This window comes from Plodia interpunctella, chromosome Z (genome assembly GCF_027563975.2).
Source record: "Plodia interpunctella isolate USDA-ARS_2022_Savannah chromosome Z, ilPloInte3.2, whole genome shotgun sequence".
NCBI lineage: Eukaryota > Metazoa > Arthropoda > Insecta > Lepidoptera > Pyralidae > Plodia > Plodia interpunctella.
Genome location: NC_071324.2, coordinates 7907378 through 7926141, shown reverse-complemented (window position 1 = coordinate 7926141; position 18764 = coordinate 7907378). Strand labels below are relative to the sequence as shown.

The 18764-nt window shown below is 32.6% G+C and overlaps 3 protein-coding genes across 3 annotated transcripts; 1 reads left to right on the top strand and 2 right to left on the bottom strand.

Annotated features, from left to right (window-relative positions):
- Positions 1-186: 186 nt before the first annotated feature.
- On the bottom strand, positions 187-805 carry LOC128683017 (uncharacterized protein). The gene is made up of 2 exons (XM_053768157.1): positions 600-805; positions 187-525 (listed from the first exon to the last, which is right to left on the bottom strand). The coding sequence occupies exon 2, from the start codon at positions 523-525 to the stop codon at positions 235-237; it is 291 nt and encodes a 96-aa protein (XP_053624132.1). The 5' UTR covers positions 600-805; the 3' UTR covers positions 187-234.
- Positions 806-1063: 258 nt separating this feature from the next.
- On the bottom strand, positions 1064-14294 carry LOC128682956 (uncharacterized protein). The gene is made up of 6 exons (XM_053768043.1): positions 14001-14294; positions 11241-11401; positions 9627-9818; positions 9292-9513; positions 8771-8983; positions 1064-8452 (listed from the first exon to the last, which is right to left on the bottom strand). Exons 2-6 carry the CDS (start codon positions 11382-11384, stop codon positions 8294-8296), a joined length of 930 nt encoding a protein of 309 aa, XP_053624018.1. The 5' UTR covers positions 11385-11401; positions 14001-14294; the 3' UTR covers positions 1064-8293.
- A 1228-nt stretch (positions 14295-15522) lies between these two features.
- LOC128683064 (uncharacterized protein) lies at positions 15523-18708 on the top strand. The gene is made up of 4 exons (XM_053768277.2): positions 15523-15743; positions 16523-16669; positions 17453-17589; positions 17863-18708. The coding sequence occupies exons 1-4, from the start codon at positions 15735-15737 to the stop codon at positions 18092-18094; spliced, it is 525 nt and encodes a 174-aa protein (XP_053624252.1). The 5' UTR covers positions 15523-15734; the 3' UTR covers positions 18095-18708.
- The last annotated feature ends 56 nt before the right edge of the window (positions 18709-18764 follow it).

Genomic DNA, 18764 nt, shown 5'->3' with positions numbered 1-18764 from the left:
AAGAAACTTGTGACATAAACTTAGAATAATAATTAAAATACATGTAAGTACTCTTATTAAAACATTTAAGTGAATGTCAAGTAAAATATATAATGTAAGTATTATATATAAAAAAGTTTAAGTAGGAAAGATAAAAAAATGGCAAAGGATCCACAACTACCCAGAAAATAACTAAAACAAGAAAATATAACAAAAATATTTATTTTGACTACAAATTGTAACTATTTAGTTTACCTATTCGTCATCGAAATTAAACCTCCGTTTTCCATCAAAACGAAAACCGTAAGCTGCAGAGTTTTTCACATCTACTAGCGCCGGGTTGCGGTGTTTATAGAAACTACCATGCCCATGAGCAGGTCTCGATGATCCATTCGGTATACCATGCGCTTCACGTGGATAAAAAGCCTCAAACTGTCCGCTAGACGGCAGCACTGTCTTCAGCCCATCGTCCTCCGGATCATAAGGCAGCAACATAGATGGCACTACTAGCGCCAGAATACAGAAAGTGCGGACCGCAGAGTACATCTGCAACACAATAAAGCTTGCACAACATCTTGGCCGCTAAACTATTACAATAAGAAAATGCAAATCTTACGTACTGCGATGGAGATGTGAATTGTTGGCAGCGAAACGCTACAATGACCTGCTTACGTAAAGTAGATATATAGTTGCAGCGCAGTAAATAAACAAGTGGGACTGGTAGACTGAAATCCGGTTGTTGGCAGCCTCCAGTCACCTTGACGCGTCGGACAGCTGATGCTAAAATCCGACAAATCTTACGAGGCAGTGTCGCGCTTGGTTCCGCAATACACTTTCGCTTTGCTTTTAATCGATGTACTACAAACTGGTTGACATGACATAGTCGTTAGCATCGACACCGCCCATGTTGCACTACAATAATACCAATTAGTTTCAGAAGGGCAACGTAGGGTTACATACAATTGCGACACTGGCTTAGATAATAATTTGCTACATAATATATTAAAGGAGATAATAGAGATCACAGTGGCTAGACTCTAGAAGGAGGTTCTAGGTACATATCACAAAAATAAAAAAGAATAAGTACTTCATATCATCTTTAATGAAAATAAATTCCATCAAAAACTTATGTTTAGTAGGTACCTAATTAAAATTGAGAAGGGCATACAGAACCGACTAATTGTATTCCGAGTTTCAGACCAACTGCAGTTAAAAGTACATAGTATATTATTAGGTCCGTAAATATGCATAGATACAACATTTTTAAAGTCTATAAAATCAAAATGACAGGAAGATAGGTCAGGAGCCAGGAGCTGGTAAAAAGTAAACAAGTAATTTGAAATCGTAGATTTCCTATTAGCTTATACATACTTGTAGTTGTTTCACAATACACAAATTTTTATTTCTATTACATTTCAATTAATGCTAAAGAACAATAACAATTCTTTAACTAAACCTTAAACAAGCTCAAACCCTCTAGTAAGAACGACTGCATCTTAACCCGAAGGTCACACAACATCAACAAATGCATATAATAAAGCCAAGCAACCAATACCCAAATGAAAGATAAACGCGAACAAAGTCACAGGCACAACGATTGTACTATACTTAATATATTTTATTTTAACGCTTATGTACGTACAGAACCTTATTGCGAGGTATGAAAGAATTATCGGTGGTGGTAAATATTTTTTTTGGAGAAATGTATTACAAAATGTAAAATAGGGATAGAAAATAAAATTCAATTTTTTATTTCAATAGCAAGCAGTAAAGAATTAATAGAAATAAGCCCCGGAATATCTTCGTAGATAGACCACAACAGACGCTGAAGGATTCGATTCGCAATCCTCTTTCTTAAGGCGAGTTTATACAATTCTGTCACTGGCCAGTACGTGGCTGGCCACGAAATTAGCGAATCTCTGAATCTGGCGATCCAGAGTCAGAGATTCGCTAATTCCATATAAATGCATCTTTTTAAAGTGTGCGATTCCAACACTGGGTGGTTCGCGTTTCGACCGCTGCGGCTGCGCGGTCATTAGAATCCGTCAATTTTCTTGAGGAAGGAATCATTTCCAAAATCAATCATTCAAAATTGACATTACTACAGTACAAAGTAAATGTAAAGTCATATAGAAAACTCATTCTTGGCTTTGTTAAAATTTTAAAAATGGTAATGACAGCGCGACCGCAGCGGTCGAGACGCTCTGCGAACTAGTGCGAACCAATGATTTTAAATTCAACTGCCTAAAGACATCCGACGCGAAGTGGCAAACATACGTTATATTATTTTCAATATTGGTCTATACTTAAATTCTTTGTTACAGTTTAGATTTGTATTTATTTGGTGTTATGATAACAATTTTGTACTACCTATTTTTTTTTACCTAAGGTTGACAAATACAGCTTATAAATATAGTTATGGTGTACAAATACACATATATATATAATATTGTTTGTTAGAGTTTTATTACTTATTTTATTATTTCATATGACAACCGATGGAAATGGAATAACTAAATGATGTTAACCGTCGGTATTTGGTACCCATATTTTCCATATTTTAATTTTGTCTGTTACACGATTTCCCCCCGACCCCGGAGTTTCCGACCTCGAAACGAGTTTGACGATTTGATGTGCATATAGTTGAGGAACTTACACATAGGCTTCTTTATATTATATATTATATATTAGAGCATATTTAAAATAAATTGCTCTAAATATGTGTAGATATAATTAATTATACCTACTGTCAGAATCATGATCAATCCACATTTTTTAATAAGTAACCAAAAGTTAATGTTTTTCTTATTTTGATATGAAATTGTAAGATAAAAATCATTAAGACATTTATTATATAAGCCTCATAGCCGATATAAGTGCTACTATATGCATATGGTTAAAAATTCTAGGTTGAACAATAAACATTTACTTATCTATGACGTAAATTCTACTTAACTAGTTATTTAATGGTTATTATTTAAATTAGTTCATTGAATGCAAAGAAATATGTTAATGGAATTGTACTCTGTCAACGTAAGGTCGAAAAAAATGTTAGTTTATAAATCTCTTCCGCGAAATTGTAAACTATCTACAAATTGTGAACAGCAAACAAGTAAGTAATCGAAATTAACGATGTTATGATGTTTAAAAAATTACGATGACAAATGTTTAGAAAATTATGATGACAATTGAAAACATTGCCATGTATAATTAATTCCAGAGCGTATTAGGCGTCAAAAATAAATATAAACGAATAACATAACAACCTAACTCTCAGGTATACAAATATTGTCGACCTGATAAGTAGTACGATTGGACTTGGTGATATTGAAAGCATATTTCTGATATGACATTTTCTTTGCTTACTAAAGCTAAATGTTCACATGAATAAACGACAGATTATAGAGAAAAAATAAATGGTTTTTAATTTCTATAAAATCTTTAATAGCAATGGGTATTTCAAACAAAACTGTAAATTCATTCATAAAGGTTTGATTTGAAATACCCATTGATATAAGATTTTTAAAAGCGTTTTAAAAACGGCCTACAACACCTTACAACTGTATGTCATTTAAATAATAGAATAATTGATTAAAGTAAAACTAACCCAACAAACATTTTTATAATTAATTACATACACTCGTAAAATAGATGTACAATCAAAATTATATAATTTAAAAATCTGTGCAAGAAGCTATCCGGATGCTTCCCTATTCTACATTAAACTATTATTTTTTTCTAGGTAACAATAGAGCGATGTAAAAATATATAATTATCATTTAATGACTACGACCCACACTAAATATCATGAAAAGATTCGTTTGTGATTTTCATTAATAACATCAAGCAACTACCAGGTGATATAATTCATAAATTAGGCAACATAGAATAATATACATGAAAATAGCATATCATTCTCATACACATTATTATCTTATGATCTAAAGATTAAAATATCGTTGTCACAATGTCATTATATGTGACACACTGGCTGTGTAGAAAAATAACGTCATCTATATAATCTACCAGAAAGCAACCATGGCATGTACATACATACTGCTTCAAATATTTGATATTAACAACGACGTAAAAAGGTTATAAATTTACTTATCATAGCTAATTTTTGTGTTGTAGTGTAATATACTGCTAATACCTACCCTGCAAAGGTGACATTTCTTTGCTTTGTTCGATTAATCAACAAATATAAAAATAATACCCTAGAATTTAATCCAATCATATCAAAATAAACTATGCGTCATGAGTGGCACATGTTAAAGTAAATCGAATGTACCTTGTGATTTTGTTCAAAGATGATCATGGATAAAGCCTGAAATATCTCACTCTTTCCCAGTATAGCGAACAATGGATGTTTTATTTTCTACATAAATCCGACCTACTTTACTCTACTTAATCATCGCATAGCCATCTTAAATTACAATACACAACGGAAGCAATTCCGAACTAGGCGCATTTGCTATCAGTCTGGCCAATATTATCTAACAAAAGCTTTATACAGATCGATTATACAAAAAAAAATTAGAGATCCTTTAATCATGCCACTGGATTACGTAAACGTAATCACTATCTCATTAAATCGAAAGCATACTTACATGACAAAATATACAGTTAAAAATAGAATATATATATGGAATACATAATAGATACACAGAATAAACCCAACCCAGTTCGTCAGTAAATACTTTTTAAATTCTCATTGTTATGTTTAAGCATAGTCGAATCGACATCAAAGTATTTTGGTAATAAAACAATTAGTTCTGATTAAGAATTTTAACCGGCAATTTAATCAGAGTAGCTGTACAGATTCCAAAAATACTATGTTTTTTGTGTCTACTATTCTCAAGATTTTATGGGAGTCATCAAATTCATCCATTGAAAAATAATTATTGATGACGAATCTAACTAAATCTGACTATATGACGAACGCAACCGTGACAAATCGATGTTCAACTTTTGACAAATTGGCAGGCGCATAAAAACTATGACTGCCTTTGTTACTTACTAATAAATACGGAAATTGAACGTTACTTTGGTTGATCTCTCTCTCATCTTCGCGTGCTCCATTCCATTGCATGCACAGTAATAATTATACCTATTAATAAACATTTAATTCTCCGATTAGGCTTGGAGTAGTTTTTCTTTGTTTTGTCCCACTCTCTTTTCAGCAATCGACATTGAAAGAAAGAATAACTATTCCGAGGCTAATCAGAGAAAACGAATGGGGGTTAAATATTAGATTTAGCTCAGATTTTGTAACCAGCTGTCTACTAGACATCGTCGATCGTCTTTTGGAATGCGATTGTTACTTATTAGCTGTCAAGGCTTTATGACCCTTAGTTGCCTAGGACAATCCACAGGAGGATAAGTAGTCCTAGGGCGAAACCACGCGCCCAAATAGTTGATCGTGTTTATAAGTAAGGAATACTTTTTGACTGAAGTCCTTCCAAAATCATGTTATTAAATACAATTTCGATATCTAAATTATTGTTTAAGAACATACAGAAAAATGTATCTATTTTGTCTTGTAGCTATTGGATTAAACGGCAACTTAAACACAATATTTTCAAACGGGTACCAAGTCCAATACGGACCGCTGTAACCATGGCAATTTTCGGCAAGAAACAGGGATAGACAGGTACAATTTACGCTATTGTATACAATAGTTTCTGAATACTATCATAGACTTTGCATATATTTACTCCGTGAAAACATGAAGTAAATATATGCAAAGTCTCACCATACCTCATCGATCACCTCACACCATTCAGAATTGACAAAATTGTTTAAGAGAAAGCGGATTAACACAAAAATACTTACTAGGAATATTTAGGTCGTCTTTATGGATCGTATATCAAATTCTATATCAGCGCTTTGTACAGTCCTTACAATATAGAACATGAAAAGTATAAATCGTGACGATTGTTCTTAAACAAATCTATTCACATTACGAATATTTTATAAACAAAAATATATAAAGTTTATTACTTACTGCTATAGTACTTAGTGAATTTCATATTTCAAAAATTAGTTTACAAACATGGTTCATATTGACGGGCATCTAGAATAAAAATAATAGATACTATACAATTTCACATTTCTAAACAAAACCGCAGGCCACATTTTAGTGAATATACTCATATAATTTAAATCATCAAGATTAATGTTCAAATGATTTTTTATAACTTCATTGATTCACAACAAATCCTAACCAGTCTCATTTTCGATTGAAAACGACATGGGAATATTTTTACGGAATATCAGATGTTACCGAAACCTCTCTTGTTACAACTATCTTACTTATAGACAGCACAAACACATCGAAACTATAGTCAGTAAGAGAAACATAAACCCATATTCTTTAGTATTACAATTACACATACACATACAGCAATCTTACTCAGCAGACTACCAATTTGTTCGGCGACTGTTTTGACAATAACGCTTCTGCCAAATATTGACGCATATTTGCCATCGTGCGGTATGTACCCAGAAAACGCCACAGGCGGTCGCTGAACGTATAAAAATTCACAACGATAAGAATTATTAGGTTAGTTGAAATTCAGACTTCTGTCAATTTTGTCATTTTTATTGCGTTTGTGGATGACTGCTAACACAAGTCATTAAACACGATATGTATCACAGATTCAAATAGAATTGTAGTTGTAGGATTATCGCTAACACATTATATTCCATATACACTAATAGAGAATATGCAGATTATTACTTAAAATATATAATATATTATTTCATTTTAAGCAACTTTAAAGATAACCGAGATATATATATTTCGAGTTTCGATTAGACAAAGATCCGACATGTCCACCACAAAATGAGCTAAACTATGTTTTGTAAAAAAGAGGTAGAAAATAGACTCGACTTGAAAATTCTTCGACCTGGAATCTGTATTTATGCATATTCCCTATTCGGTCGTAATCATAACATTTTATAAGTAAATATTCTGCAGTACCTATGTACTTTTTAAAAATTATGTTTTGAGATCTTTAGATCTAAAACGCGCGTTAAACGCGTCGCGTTTTTTGACTAATGTTTTGTAAATAATAAATCTACACTTGAACATATTAATACAATCGATCAATCATATCCCAAATATGAATGGATAATAAAATGAGACAGGAATATAAAATTATTATCGATCAAAGTTGTCTTAATGTTTTATTATCTTTTATGTATGGATAAACCTTAAAATTGTTTAATATTAATCGTTGTTATTCAATGAAATGAAAAAATAAAAACTTGAAGAATGAAAACAACATATTACAAGAAGTTGTTTTTTATAATGACAAGAATAAAACATGCCATGTGCTGGCGATAACTCAGATTTGTGATAAGATCTAATCATATCGATTGTTATTTTTTGTGCGTCATACACTTTTACTTATGATAAAATAATAGTAATATCTAAAGTTTAGAGAACACACAAGTGTAAATACCAAAAACTAAAAATAAAAGAAGAATATAATAATAAAAAAACAGTTGCATCCGCAATAGTTGAATAATGTTAAGGGGCTGGAGGTAAACCTCTAGCTCTAAAAAATAAGTAGCACCCCCTTTATACGAAACTGGACATTAGGTCGGTACTCAAATGATTAGCCATTATAAACGATGATAGCTATACCAATACTCGTTTTACATCATCATACTAACATGTTCAAGTAATAAAATGTTCTCAAATTAAATTTATCATTACAATTTAAAAATAACAATTGTGATCATGGTTTGTAACAAAGAATAGTAAATGCAGGTATTTGGTTCCCTAAATTTAATATTCACATTTCAATTCATTATATCAGTCATTTGTCCACGAGAAATATATTGATTTTATTAATAAATAAATTTATAGAATATTTAGGTATTGCTTAATAATCATAGCGCTTAAATTGATAACATAATAGACATTAATAAATAATACCGCTCGCATCGCGAGTCTTATTGTGTTGCTACTCACTATTTATATTTCGGCGAAATATATAAGTTAAGGTTTAGTAAATATTGGACTTATTCGCGAATTCCGATTCTGATCGACATATGCATCGATTTGAAAATGCCCTACTCCTGAAACATCCTGTTCTACTTTGGACTCATTCGCAGAAGACGACTTTGAATATGAATTGGGCAAGTTTAAATAGTCCTTTTAGATACACGAATAGACATTACACATACAAATTTCTGCGAAAAGAGATCATTTCTAATAGCGATTAGTCTCTGTATTTACTAAACCATTAATGCGCATAATTATGCGTGCAATTGTCAAACACATTAATTATTAAAAAGCATATTAAACACTGTACAAGTAGCTTTCCACTTTGGTTTTAGGGGCAGGTTGTGTGAACGGGGAGAACCACAGCAAGGAGAACCTTCCGAACACTGACTGGATGCTCTTCCACCGGGATTTACGAACCCATCGCGCTTGCTCCTTTTTCAACTGCTCTATTCCCTGAAAATAGAAACCATTTTCTTACATTTGACACAACTGTACCATTACTGTGACGAATGGTATCTGGTTTTTTTATATATAGTGGGCATAGTTTGTGCGTTATCGCATGGTAAGAAAACACCATATCCCATGTATTATTTTACTCGTCATAAAATTACATCAATACATTACATATATAACTTCTAAAAAAATTAAAAAAAAAACGACACTGGTATTTATCACGCCAAAATTTTCATTGTCGTCACTGTTATTGCTCTAAATCTCTGTATACATCTGAACATTCTAATTTTATAGGACGTGTTGGTGAATAAAACTTACTGTCTCATCGTTCCAGATGGCTTGCAACTGCGTGCCGAGCATGACGGCAGTGAAGATAGCGAAGAGCAACGCCTCAGCGATGAGGAACAAGAGGAGCACCACGGTCGCGGGCGGCGAGTACGTGGTGCAGTCCCGCCATTCGTGTCTGATGCACGTCACGAACTGGTTCACCGACAACGACAGCGAGTGCACCGATATCGCTGCTATGTAAAACTGTGGAGGGGCAGTCATTGATATCATCTCCCTGCTCAATAGCGCCATCATCTCATTTTTATCGATTTCTTTTATTTAAGATTAGGTGGCCACCGTTTTTTTAATAAATTGTAGCAACTCGTCTAAAACAAAACTATAATGGTTTATAATAAATAATCCAGTGGAGCATAATTGTTATATCACGTTTTTAGTTTTCGCTAATAAATAAAATAAATTGATGAAAATGTGATAGTGGCGCTAGTGCTTCCAGATTTAAATAAGATGAGTAAGGATAGCACACAATAAAATGCAAATTCAAAAATACTTACTGTAAATAAAACGAAGTATTTCTGATTATTTTCTCCGACACAGTTGTTGACCCAAGGACAATGGTGATCCATCTTCCTGATGCACCGCTGGCACACGGAACAGTGATGCGCCCGCTCCGGCTTGATGCTGCAGCACTTGGTGCATTTGAAGATCACTTGTCCCTCGCGGAAACTCATCTGTCTGATCATTTCTTTTGTGGCGTTCCCTTTCGGAACTGCACCCTAAAATTAAGAAATATGGAAAATGGTGAAAATTTATTTATAAATTTTCTGGTATAAAATTTTTGTCGAGACTTTATTTTTTTAATAAAATTAATTACAAAAAGAATACTTACAGGGTCGGTAAACATTGTCCTTAGATGTGACGCAAAGGCCAGGAAAGCCAAACATTGGAATATAAATATGTTAGCCCAGCCATAAATAGGATATGACGACAGGCTAGGTACAAGCATCACCATCATCACAACAAACTCTGCATACAGTATCAGGAGCCATGTTAGCACTGCGCATATTATACCGCATATATCCTACAAAAAAATTATACGTTTCATATTCAATTATAATTAAAGTGCACTGGCATTGTGTATGATTTTATATTCATATGACACAGGAGTTAGTGTGTAATATACGTCCAAGACATCTTGACTTGACCGAAACATTGGTGTGAGTGTGACAGTCCGGCATGATGTAAAGAAGCAAGATTCATATAGATTTTTTTAAAATAATACAACTCTCAAAGGCAAACACTAAGCACTAAGCTGGCATCGGGGGTCCGTACAAACAGAAACGAACAAAACACACCCATAATCGCAGACGAATATCTATGATCAGTGGTACAAAAAATCGCCCGAGGATTCGAAATCACGACCTCCAGATAGCGGACACGAGCGTGATGAGCATTCGCAACGGAGGTCGTATATTAAATTTTTGAAAAGTTTGCTAAGGCCAACAGAGGAATCATCATAATGGTCGCGTGGCTGATGATAATAACTCATCTGAGCGCGTTTCCGGTCACATTCTCAGACGCCTCGAAGCTTGAGGTCCGCAAAGAATGAATGAATGAATGAAATATTAGGACAATTAAAAAAGTATGTAACAACACGACATTAATTTCTAGACGTCATTCTAGTAAAAGCCTAGCAAACAGAATATTTCATCACTACATTTTCTATCACAAAGAATATAAACGTCAATATAACCCGAAATATTAACCCGAATAACTTAAGGATTCTAATTCTAATTAATGATGTCATAAATTTTACCTGTGAAGGCGAATAGAAAAAATGGCGGAACAAAATTATTCTCATACGAAATGTACATCAACACTATAAATCAATCTTAATAAAAAAGAAATATAATAACCCGATACCGAAAACAGTATCCCTTTCGGGATGAATACTTAATACTCTATTTCTCCATAGTCTTATCTAAGTAGGTAGGTAACGGTTGTGGAAGCAACCATACCATGGAATTTGTAAACGTTTTATGAATATGTTAATATCGATTTATAAAAGCCCATGTAAATAGTTCAAGACCAACACATTAAATTCCTGAAACAAATTATAATTTTAAATCAACTCGTATTTAGATAACCAGATTTGTTTTATATTGACGATGTATAAATCGTGTGCCTTTGCCTCATTAGCTCCTGATTATTTTAAAATATTGATTAGTTATGACTTTTTTTTTAAACAAACTATAAAGTTCTGAAAACTTCCGGGTCTATTATTATGTACAATCATTTATTTAGTTTTTAAAAGCAGCCTAATGAAAATATGTGTATTTTGATATAGTTAATATAGAGCACCTGTCTTTATATTTTGTAACGGTTAGGTAATTGTAAATAAAAATATGTCACACAAGAGAGAAGGTAACAAAACAATGAAACAAAACATTACATTAACCTTTATATTAGTAAGGATTAGTTTATAAGGATTATAAAATCAAACCTTGATGCACCAGGCTTTGCCTCCACAGCATCTGTTGTGCATGTCTCTGTCCAGAGGCGTTGTGGAATAGCATTCTGGTGATTCTATCTGGTACTGGCTTTCCATATCATCTTCTTCAGAACTGTCATTGAATTCGCGTATCATTGATTATTTTTATAAACCTAAAAAAATAAGTTCTTCGTTATCTGCACCAACGTGACATTAAGTTTTACATGTATGAATATTTTAATATTTTTGTTATTTGAATATAACAATATTTTCTTTTACATAGGTACATACACGTCATTACCCTTCCCTTACACGGTATGACATAAATTTACGAAACTCATACGAGCTCGAACGCCACATCTGCTGATAGTGGAATTAAGATTGGTTTGCGAGCATATCGTGTATTGCGAGCGTATATAATGAGAAGTATCTTAACTCATTGTTTGCGCGGGACGAGAAGCAGATGGCATATTCTAAGTAGGTACCTATTTCTTTCGATCGATCTCGATATGCTGGCCAAACACACGAATCTAAAAGAACTTTTAATTTATTATTATGTGATGTAGTAAGTAAAAGCGTATAAGTGGTGCAGTGCTGGTCTAACGGTTAAGACTCTACTTTTGGATCGAAAGGGCCCAGAATGAAATTCTGCCCTTTCCAAATGAGTTTCTATACCAATCCTCATGTATTTTCATCGACCAACACAAGAAAACATTGTGAGGAAACCTGCACACTGGTTAATTATTAACTTCTGTGTAATTAAGACAAAGCACTCCATTAATAGTGCCAAAAAGGTTATTTTGTATGTTTCATTTCACATAATCATCAAGACCCTCGACCGATACGACTACGAAGAGAGTCTACTTAAGATTAGAATAACCAAGTGTAACAAATATTGAATAATGTCCATATCCGAAAACTATAAAAATTTGCATATTTTTTTATACTGAGCACAGCACTAATAACATTTGCCTCTGAAGGTGTTCTAGTTTGTATGAAATATTGATTGTCACCCAGCAATAATTTATTCCAATGATTGTGTTAATTTAACATAAAGCAATATATATTCCTTTTGAGTATATCCAACTGTTATATTCAATACAAACTAGCTATGCCCCAGAACTCCACTTTTATAGAAATTATAAATGGGATCAAATAAAATCTCTTATATAATTTTTGATGTGCATACTTTTGCATAATAATTATTCCTGGCCAATCTCATCAACATTCAAAACTATATCCAATGAAAGAAATAAATCATGTAACAAGATTATTGAACACAATAATATGCAAATAGTATGATAGTGAACAGAACAAAACACTTTCTGTTATTTCTCTTTCATCTTTGCATAGCAAACAAACCTCAAAATTTTGAAGATTGGTCTGTGATTTTATAATTGGATATATGCCTGTCAATAATCCTACTTGGGAATACTATTGCTGCCTATCTGTTGCAAAGGTTATGTGTCCCCTATTCACCATGTACTCCACTGCATGATCCTATTCTTGTGGGTCCACTAATTGGGTACTAATTAAGTACTATAAACACATAAATTGTAAAACAGTAAAACATACAGATAAAGAAACAGAGAAAGAGAGCTGTGCTGCACAACAAAGAAATATGATATATCACTCGCATTCACTTGCAAAAACAAAATATACATTTTGTAAAGCAAATAAAATCAAGCATATACAACAAATTCCTATATTTTAATGAATAATATTATCTGAAATTTGCAGTCAGTAGCAGCCAATTTTTGCTAGGAAGTAACTTAGAATGATACTTCAGAATGCTCCCATGTCTCATTGACAAAAAAGAATTTATTACAATTACAATGAGTCAATGTGAATTGTGATAGTACCTAGTAGTAGTAATTTAGTACAGGTAGAATATAACCCAGAATAACACATTTTTTATCCTGAAATTGCCATAAGTGTAGTGGCAACTAATGTAATGTGTATAAGTGTAATGGTAACACACTAATTATTGGTGAAAACTGCATGAAACAGAGAATCTCATACTCTCTGATACATTAATATTTTTAACAAGTCTATAAAAAGATAAAACCACATCTCATTTTATGATTAACAAATTAAACATACCTACAATCTTAAACTATTGCAATGTTGCTTGTCATTTATTGTATTCGCATAGCATGGATATATTTAACTTCTCGCATGGATATATTTAACTTATCATTAGACATATATGTACAACAGGTGTATCAGGATACACCTGTCTAATATAGAACAGGTTGTAGTTGTATTCTAGATTGAAATATATTCTTTTAGCCTATTTGGGTAACAATGCAAATAAATAGGTAGCTATTCAATGTATAAATTTTACAAATCATTACAGATAATTTTATATTTTTTTATTATATTCGCTTAGCATTGATAAATTTAACTTCCCATGAGACATATGCACAACAGGTGTATCAGGATGAACCTGTCTTGTATACAACAGGTTGTAGTTCTATAATAGAATAAAATTGAGCCTAATCAGGGGACAAAACAAATAAATATTCTAGGAAATATATTTTGATAGCAGAACATTTTACCTGTGTATAAAAGATAGGTAGTAACAATGTATGTAAATAAATAAAAAAAAACTAAAATACGTACTTTGACATAATCTTTCTAACCTTAACTCTGATAGTAGGTACCAATAGTATAGTAAGAAAATTGAAGAATATTATGTATGTATACATCTTACGCTGTCTATCAAGAAGATTTTAAGTAAATAGAATTGACGACGAAAACTGCACTTACCTTTCAATAAAATATGGAGCAAGGAATAATGATTTACAAGAAAATCATGGAATCCCCTGATATTTACGAAAATGCAGTGTTCATCCTAACACAGTTTTAAAAGCTTACAGCCTACAAAATGTCACGATTTTCACAAGAATCATTATAGAACTATCTTGCACTCGACAAACTTTATGAAAATGCAATATAAATCATTCGGCCTAGTTTTAATACAAAGTACTGCGTTACAAATTGAATCGAAATCAATAAACGGAACAGCAGAATTTGGGTTCTCTTCTTCACTCGTGTCGGCTGTCGGCGAACTAGACCATAAACTCTAGACATTAGTGAGGTGAGGGAAGGAATAGAAATTCCATGGATTTAATAAGAACTTCGTACAAACCATGGATTTAATAAGTACTTCTAATAGAGTACCTACCAATAGGGAGTATTACTGCGCATTTAATTTATCCCTCCAGAGTACAGCACTTTAGGTTTGGTACACAAAAGCTTTGCCGCCTTTTGCTGAGTCGATGAAAACGTTTATTTTAGAGTACTTTATTAATCCTTGCATTATGTAAGCATTCATTTGTGAAAATATACAACACTGTAGCATATTCGTGTGCCTAAATATTGGAAAACATCGTTTTCCATAACATAAAAAACTACGAAAACTATGGGATACGCCTCATGCTGTAAAATTTTCGATCCAGTAAACGGTCGAAAAAAAGCTCGAAACACTTCACACGTGAAGACACATCTTCAGTCAAAATCAAGGTTATATCAGTTTATCTCCACAGTTGACCAAATAATGCAGAACATAACCTAAAATAGAGTATTATTTTCAGGACCAACGGTGTTATGTCGGAGGTTGTATTTATGCTTCCAATCCAAAACGCTTTGTCTGCGCGGTCTAGGTTTGTTAGCTTCTAGTAGCAAGTCGACCGAAGTCCCATCTGTTCGTAGAGTCGTGGATCACTTGTATGGCTTATTATTTGTTGCATTTGGTCGGCTTTTACATCTGCGGCATCGTGCATGTGGCATGGTAGATGTCGCCACAATAGTTTTTTGGGTGGAAGTGGTTAATTGATTATGTTTTAGAAACGTTGTTTTTACGCTCTAGAACAGAACATTGAGTCATTTTGTGTGTTTCTTTGTAACTGAACATGCCGCATACAGACGTCACAAACCGTTAGTAACCACCAAAGATTTTGGATAAGGAGTTAGTAACCACGAAGCGACTGCGTGTGAACTGAGTCGAGTCTCCCTCGCGCGCGCCCCGTCCTCACGTCCCATCCATGTGAAGTTTATTATTCCGTGTCTAATAACTTGGGATGCTGACGAGTGTGAGAAATGGATAGTTCTACGTTGCGTTTAATTTCGCATATTTCTGATGAACGAAATGAAAAATATATCGGAGTACATAAGCAAACTAGGATTTTTAAAAATAAACAATCGAAAATATGTTATAAATCGATACTACAACAACATTATTGCGCAGTTGGCAGATAAAACCACAAACTATAGAATTAGTTGGCACGTTGACAGATTTTTGGCAGTGAGTGGTAGACATGGCATGTTCTCGTTTACCTACCTACCTACTTATCGTTTTCGTTCTTTAATAAACTCATTTTTTGAGATTGTTAGAAATTAGGAAACCTAGCGATATCAATAATTTATTGTATTTTGCTACTTACATGTTGGAATGTAAACACGCGACAGATTGCCTAAAAAAAGTCAACACTAACCAAGAAAATGCAAACGGTAAGTTTCAATCAACAAGGGCGTGTAGGTATATATATTTTGTACTGATTTTTTGGTATTTCTGACATAATAAATTAGTGAAATGTATAAAAAAATTTGATAACACTTAAATCTATTTAAAACTTTCATTATATTGTAAATAACACTAATATTAACGAGGTTATCCCCGTCAAGAATATACCTACAGGACAGTACTTACATTTCCTTTATTTTAAAAACTTTATTTTATCAATTTATATATACACAATTACATTTAAATATATGTATAAAAATAAAAATCATAATTGTGACTAAAACTGAATGAAATTTAATAATAATAAATTACTGAAAATGAAAAATGAATTTGTTTACTGCAATAAACAGAAATTAACAAGAAAAGAAATTTTACAATTATTCTTAATACCTAAGACTAGACACTAGGCAAGCCTGTACTGAGGAAATCAACCACAACAATTCAAAACATAGAATTTCTGAGCAGATAGATTGCACTTAGGTATTAAATAAAATTACATTTAAAAACTAGACAGTAAGTACTAAAAATAAATACTAGGTACTTAATTAATATACAAAGATGCCAATTGTACATATGTGTATATCTATAAGCTTATTTAGATGTACTAATGTGGTTAATGCATTTCACTTCTCACCATGGAATTGATTTGAAATGAGATGCAACAAACCAATGACATTGCAGTGTGGTTGTTGATTTGATGATGGGAAGCTAACACACCCTTTGCCCACAGATTACATTTTTGAAATAATATATTTGTCTGTTACAGGGCAAACCAGGGAAAGCACCCACAAAGGGTGCCAAACAGATATTGGTTGAGAACCAAGCGACTGTTAGTTTTTACAGAAACATGGGGTTAGGAGCAGTGGCTGTTCATGCTGTCATAGTAACTGTCTTGGGAGTAAGCTTTAGTTGGGTAAGTTGTTGACAACTTTGAAAGCTAGTTCTACGAATTTTATTTTAAAAGTTTTTTTTGTTTTGTTACTATTTGGGCCTCTTTCGCAATTCTTTGGCAGCGCGCACTAAAATACACTTTTAGATGAGTTTGGTTGCTGATTGTTGTATGTTCTATTGTAGTTGGTTCTCATACACTCTTGTTGTCTGATGTCACCTGTGAATCGTCCACAGCATTTTTGCTATTTTGAACACTATCTCTTATCTGCTGGATTTTTCATTACAATCTCTATTATAAATTAAACTGAAAGAGTAGTAACAAAAGAGTAATAAAAATGACAGACTTTAATTTTAGAAAATGTAACAAAAAGGAAATAGAAGAATAACATTAAATAGGTGGGTAACATTATATTAATACATCCCGATTGATAAAAAGGTCTTTAAACAAAAACACCACTTCCTTTAATCCTCCAGACCAACCAGATTTCAGGAAAAAGGTGCAGCTGTAGGATGAACGTGAATCCGGTAAATAAAAGATATACACCAGGAAAGATACATCAATGGAAAGACAAACCACCAAATATTATTAAATATACATGTTTAAAAAATACAATTTGTAAAACTCAATAACTATGCAAACTTAATGCTAATATAGCATTATCTAGCATTATGTCTGTCTATTGTGCTTTTGCACTCACTTAGCATTCTCTATATGACCTAAAACTAATTACTTATATAGTATATCTATATAGTATATCAAAATGCAAATAATAATATTTACAAGAATACATAAATTTTGTTCCAGGTGATGAACATTATCATAGTTTCGCTATATACCGCCAGCTACCAGTTGATGAAGTATGTTAGCCGACCAAGATACTCTGACAACAGTCAGTTGATTGACCCTGGCATTGATCTGAACATGGAAGGTGGCATGGGAGAGTAAGTACTGTACTTAATTTACCATCTTATTCTACAACCTACAAAGTTTTAGAAATATAGGTATGGTATACGAACCAATTACCATAAAAATAAAAGCAAATAAAAAGCAAACAAATTATCATAAAAATAAAAGCAAGTTTCTATATTATATATGTATATCCTTTTTTAAACACTAATATTATTGGTTAATAAATAAAATAGTCGACATTATTGTACCACTGATGACCAATATGCAAAAAAAAAAGGAAATTAACAGATTTTATAATATTTCAGGCATATCAAAGATGTTGTTATCTTATCATCAGTGACCCACGTTTTGGCTGCAATATCTGACTATTTCTGGTTCCTGTTGCTACTGCTACCCTTGCGAGCCTTCTACTTGCTGTGGGTCAACATCCTTGGGCCATGGTTCTTCCAGGCCTCGCCTGACGAAGACAACGATGAAAAGAAAAGAAAAAAATTAGATAAAAAAATGAAACGTGTTCACTTCACTCAAAAGAAATGAAGAACAAATTAGGTTTTTAGATTGTTTAGGTTGCTGGTTGTTTACTTTTTTTTTGTAGTTGGGCCATAAAGAATTTTGAAACTAGATGTGGCACTTCAATGTCTCTGCTGTGAATCGTCCATGGCAATTTTGCCCTTTTCATAAAATACAATGTATGACTTAGCTTTTATAAAAGTAATAAAAGACTGCTCTTTTATATGAATGTATAAAACATTGCAAAGAATACAATATATTTAACTTATGCTTATTATATAGTTATAATTGTATTTACGACGGTTGTTATTTACGTTTTAGCTCGCTTTTCAATTTTAAATTCCGGTCGTTTTTCAATTTTCTACTTCTGATTTGCATACTCATCATGATTTCTAAATTTTAATTATATTATGTATTGGCGATTAAATTTCATATTTACATGAAATAAGCAAAGTAATCAGCTAACGAGGTGACGAATATTTATGAGAGAATGTTAAAATTAGAATAAAAAATGTAATATTGAATCAGTGGCATTAAACTATTCGTAGGGCTGTATTAAATACACGTATCATCAATCTTCAGTGAGAATATATGAAATTTTGACATTTATTCAATAAAACCCGCAGTCATATAGAATCTTATGAAACGAGTTATATTTTTAAAATAAAGACTAACCTACTTTGTTGAATATTTCAGG

Excerpts from the sequence above, each read along its gene's own strand:
- LOC128683017 (XM_053768157.1), bottom strand. The coding sequence starts at position 525 with ATGTACTCTGCGGTCCGCACTTTCTGTATTCTGGCGCTAGTAGTGCCA.
- LOC128682956 (XM_053768043.1), bottom strand. The coding sequence starts at position 11,384 with ATGATACGCGAATTCAATGACAGTTCTGAAGAAGATGATATGGAAAGC. Across the intron at positions 9,819-11,240 it reads GCAAAGCCTGGTGCATCAAG|GATATATGCGGTATAATATG; the intron begins GTTTGATTTTAT and ends ATTTTTTTGTAG. Across the intron at positions 9,514-9,626 it reads GGACAATGTTTACCGACCCT|GGTGCAGTTCCGAAAGGGAA; the intron begins GTAAGTATTCTT and ends TCTTAATTTTAG.
- LOC128683064 (XM_053768277.2), top strand. Across the intron at positions 16,670-17,452 it reads TGGGAGTAAGCTTTAGTTGG|GTGATGAACATTATCATAGT; the intron begins GTAAGTTGTTGA and ends ATTTTGTTCCAG. Across the intron at positions 17,590-17,862 it reads ATGGAAGGTGGCATGGGAGA|GCATATCAAAGATGTTGTTA; the intron begins GTAAGTACTGTA and ends ATAATATTTCAG.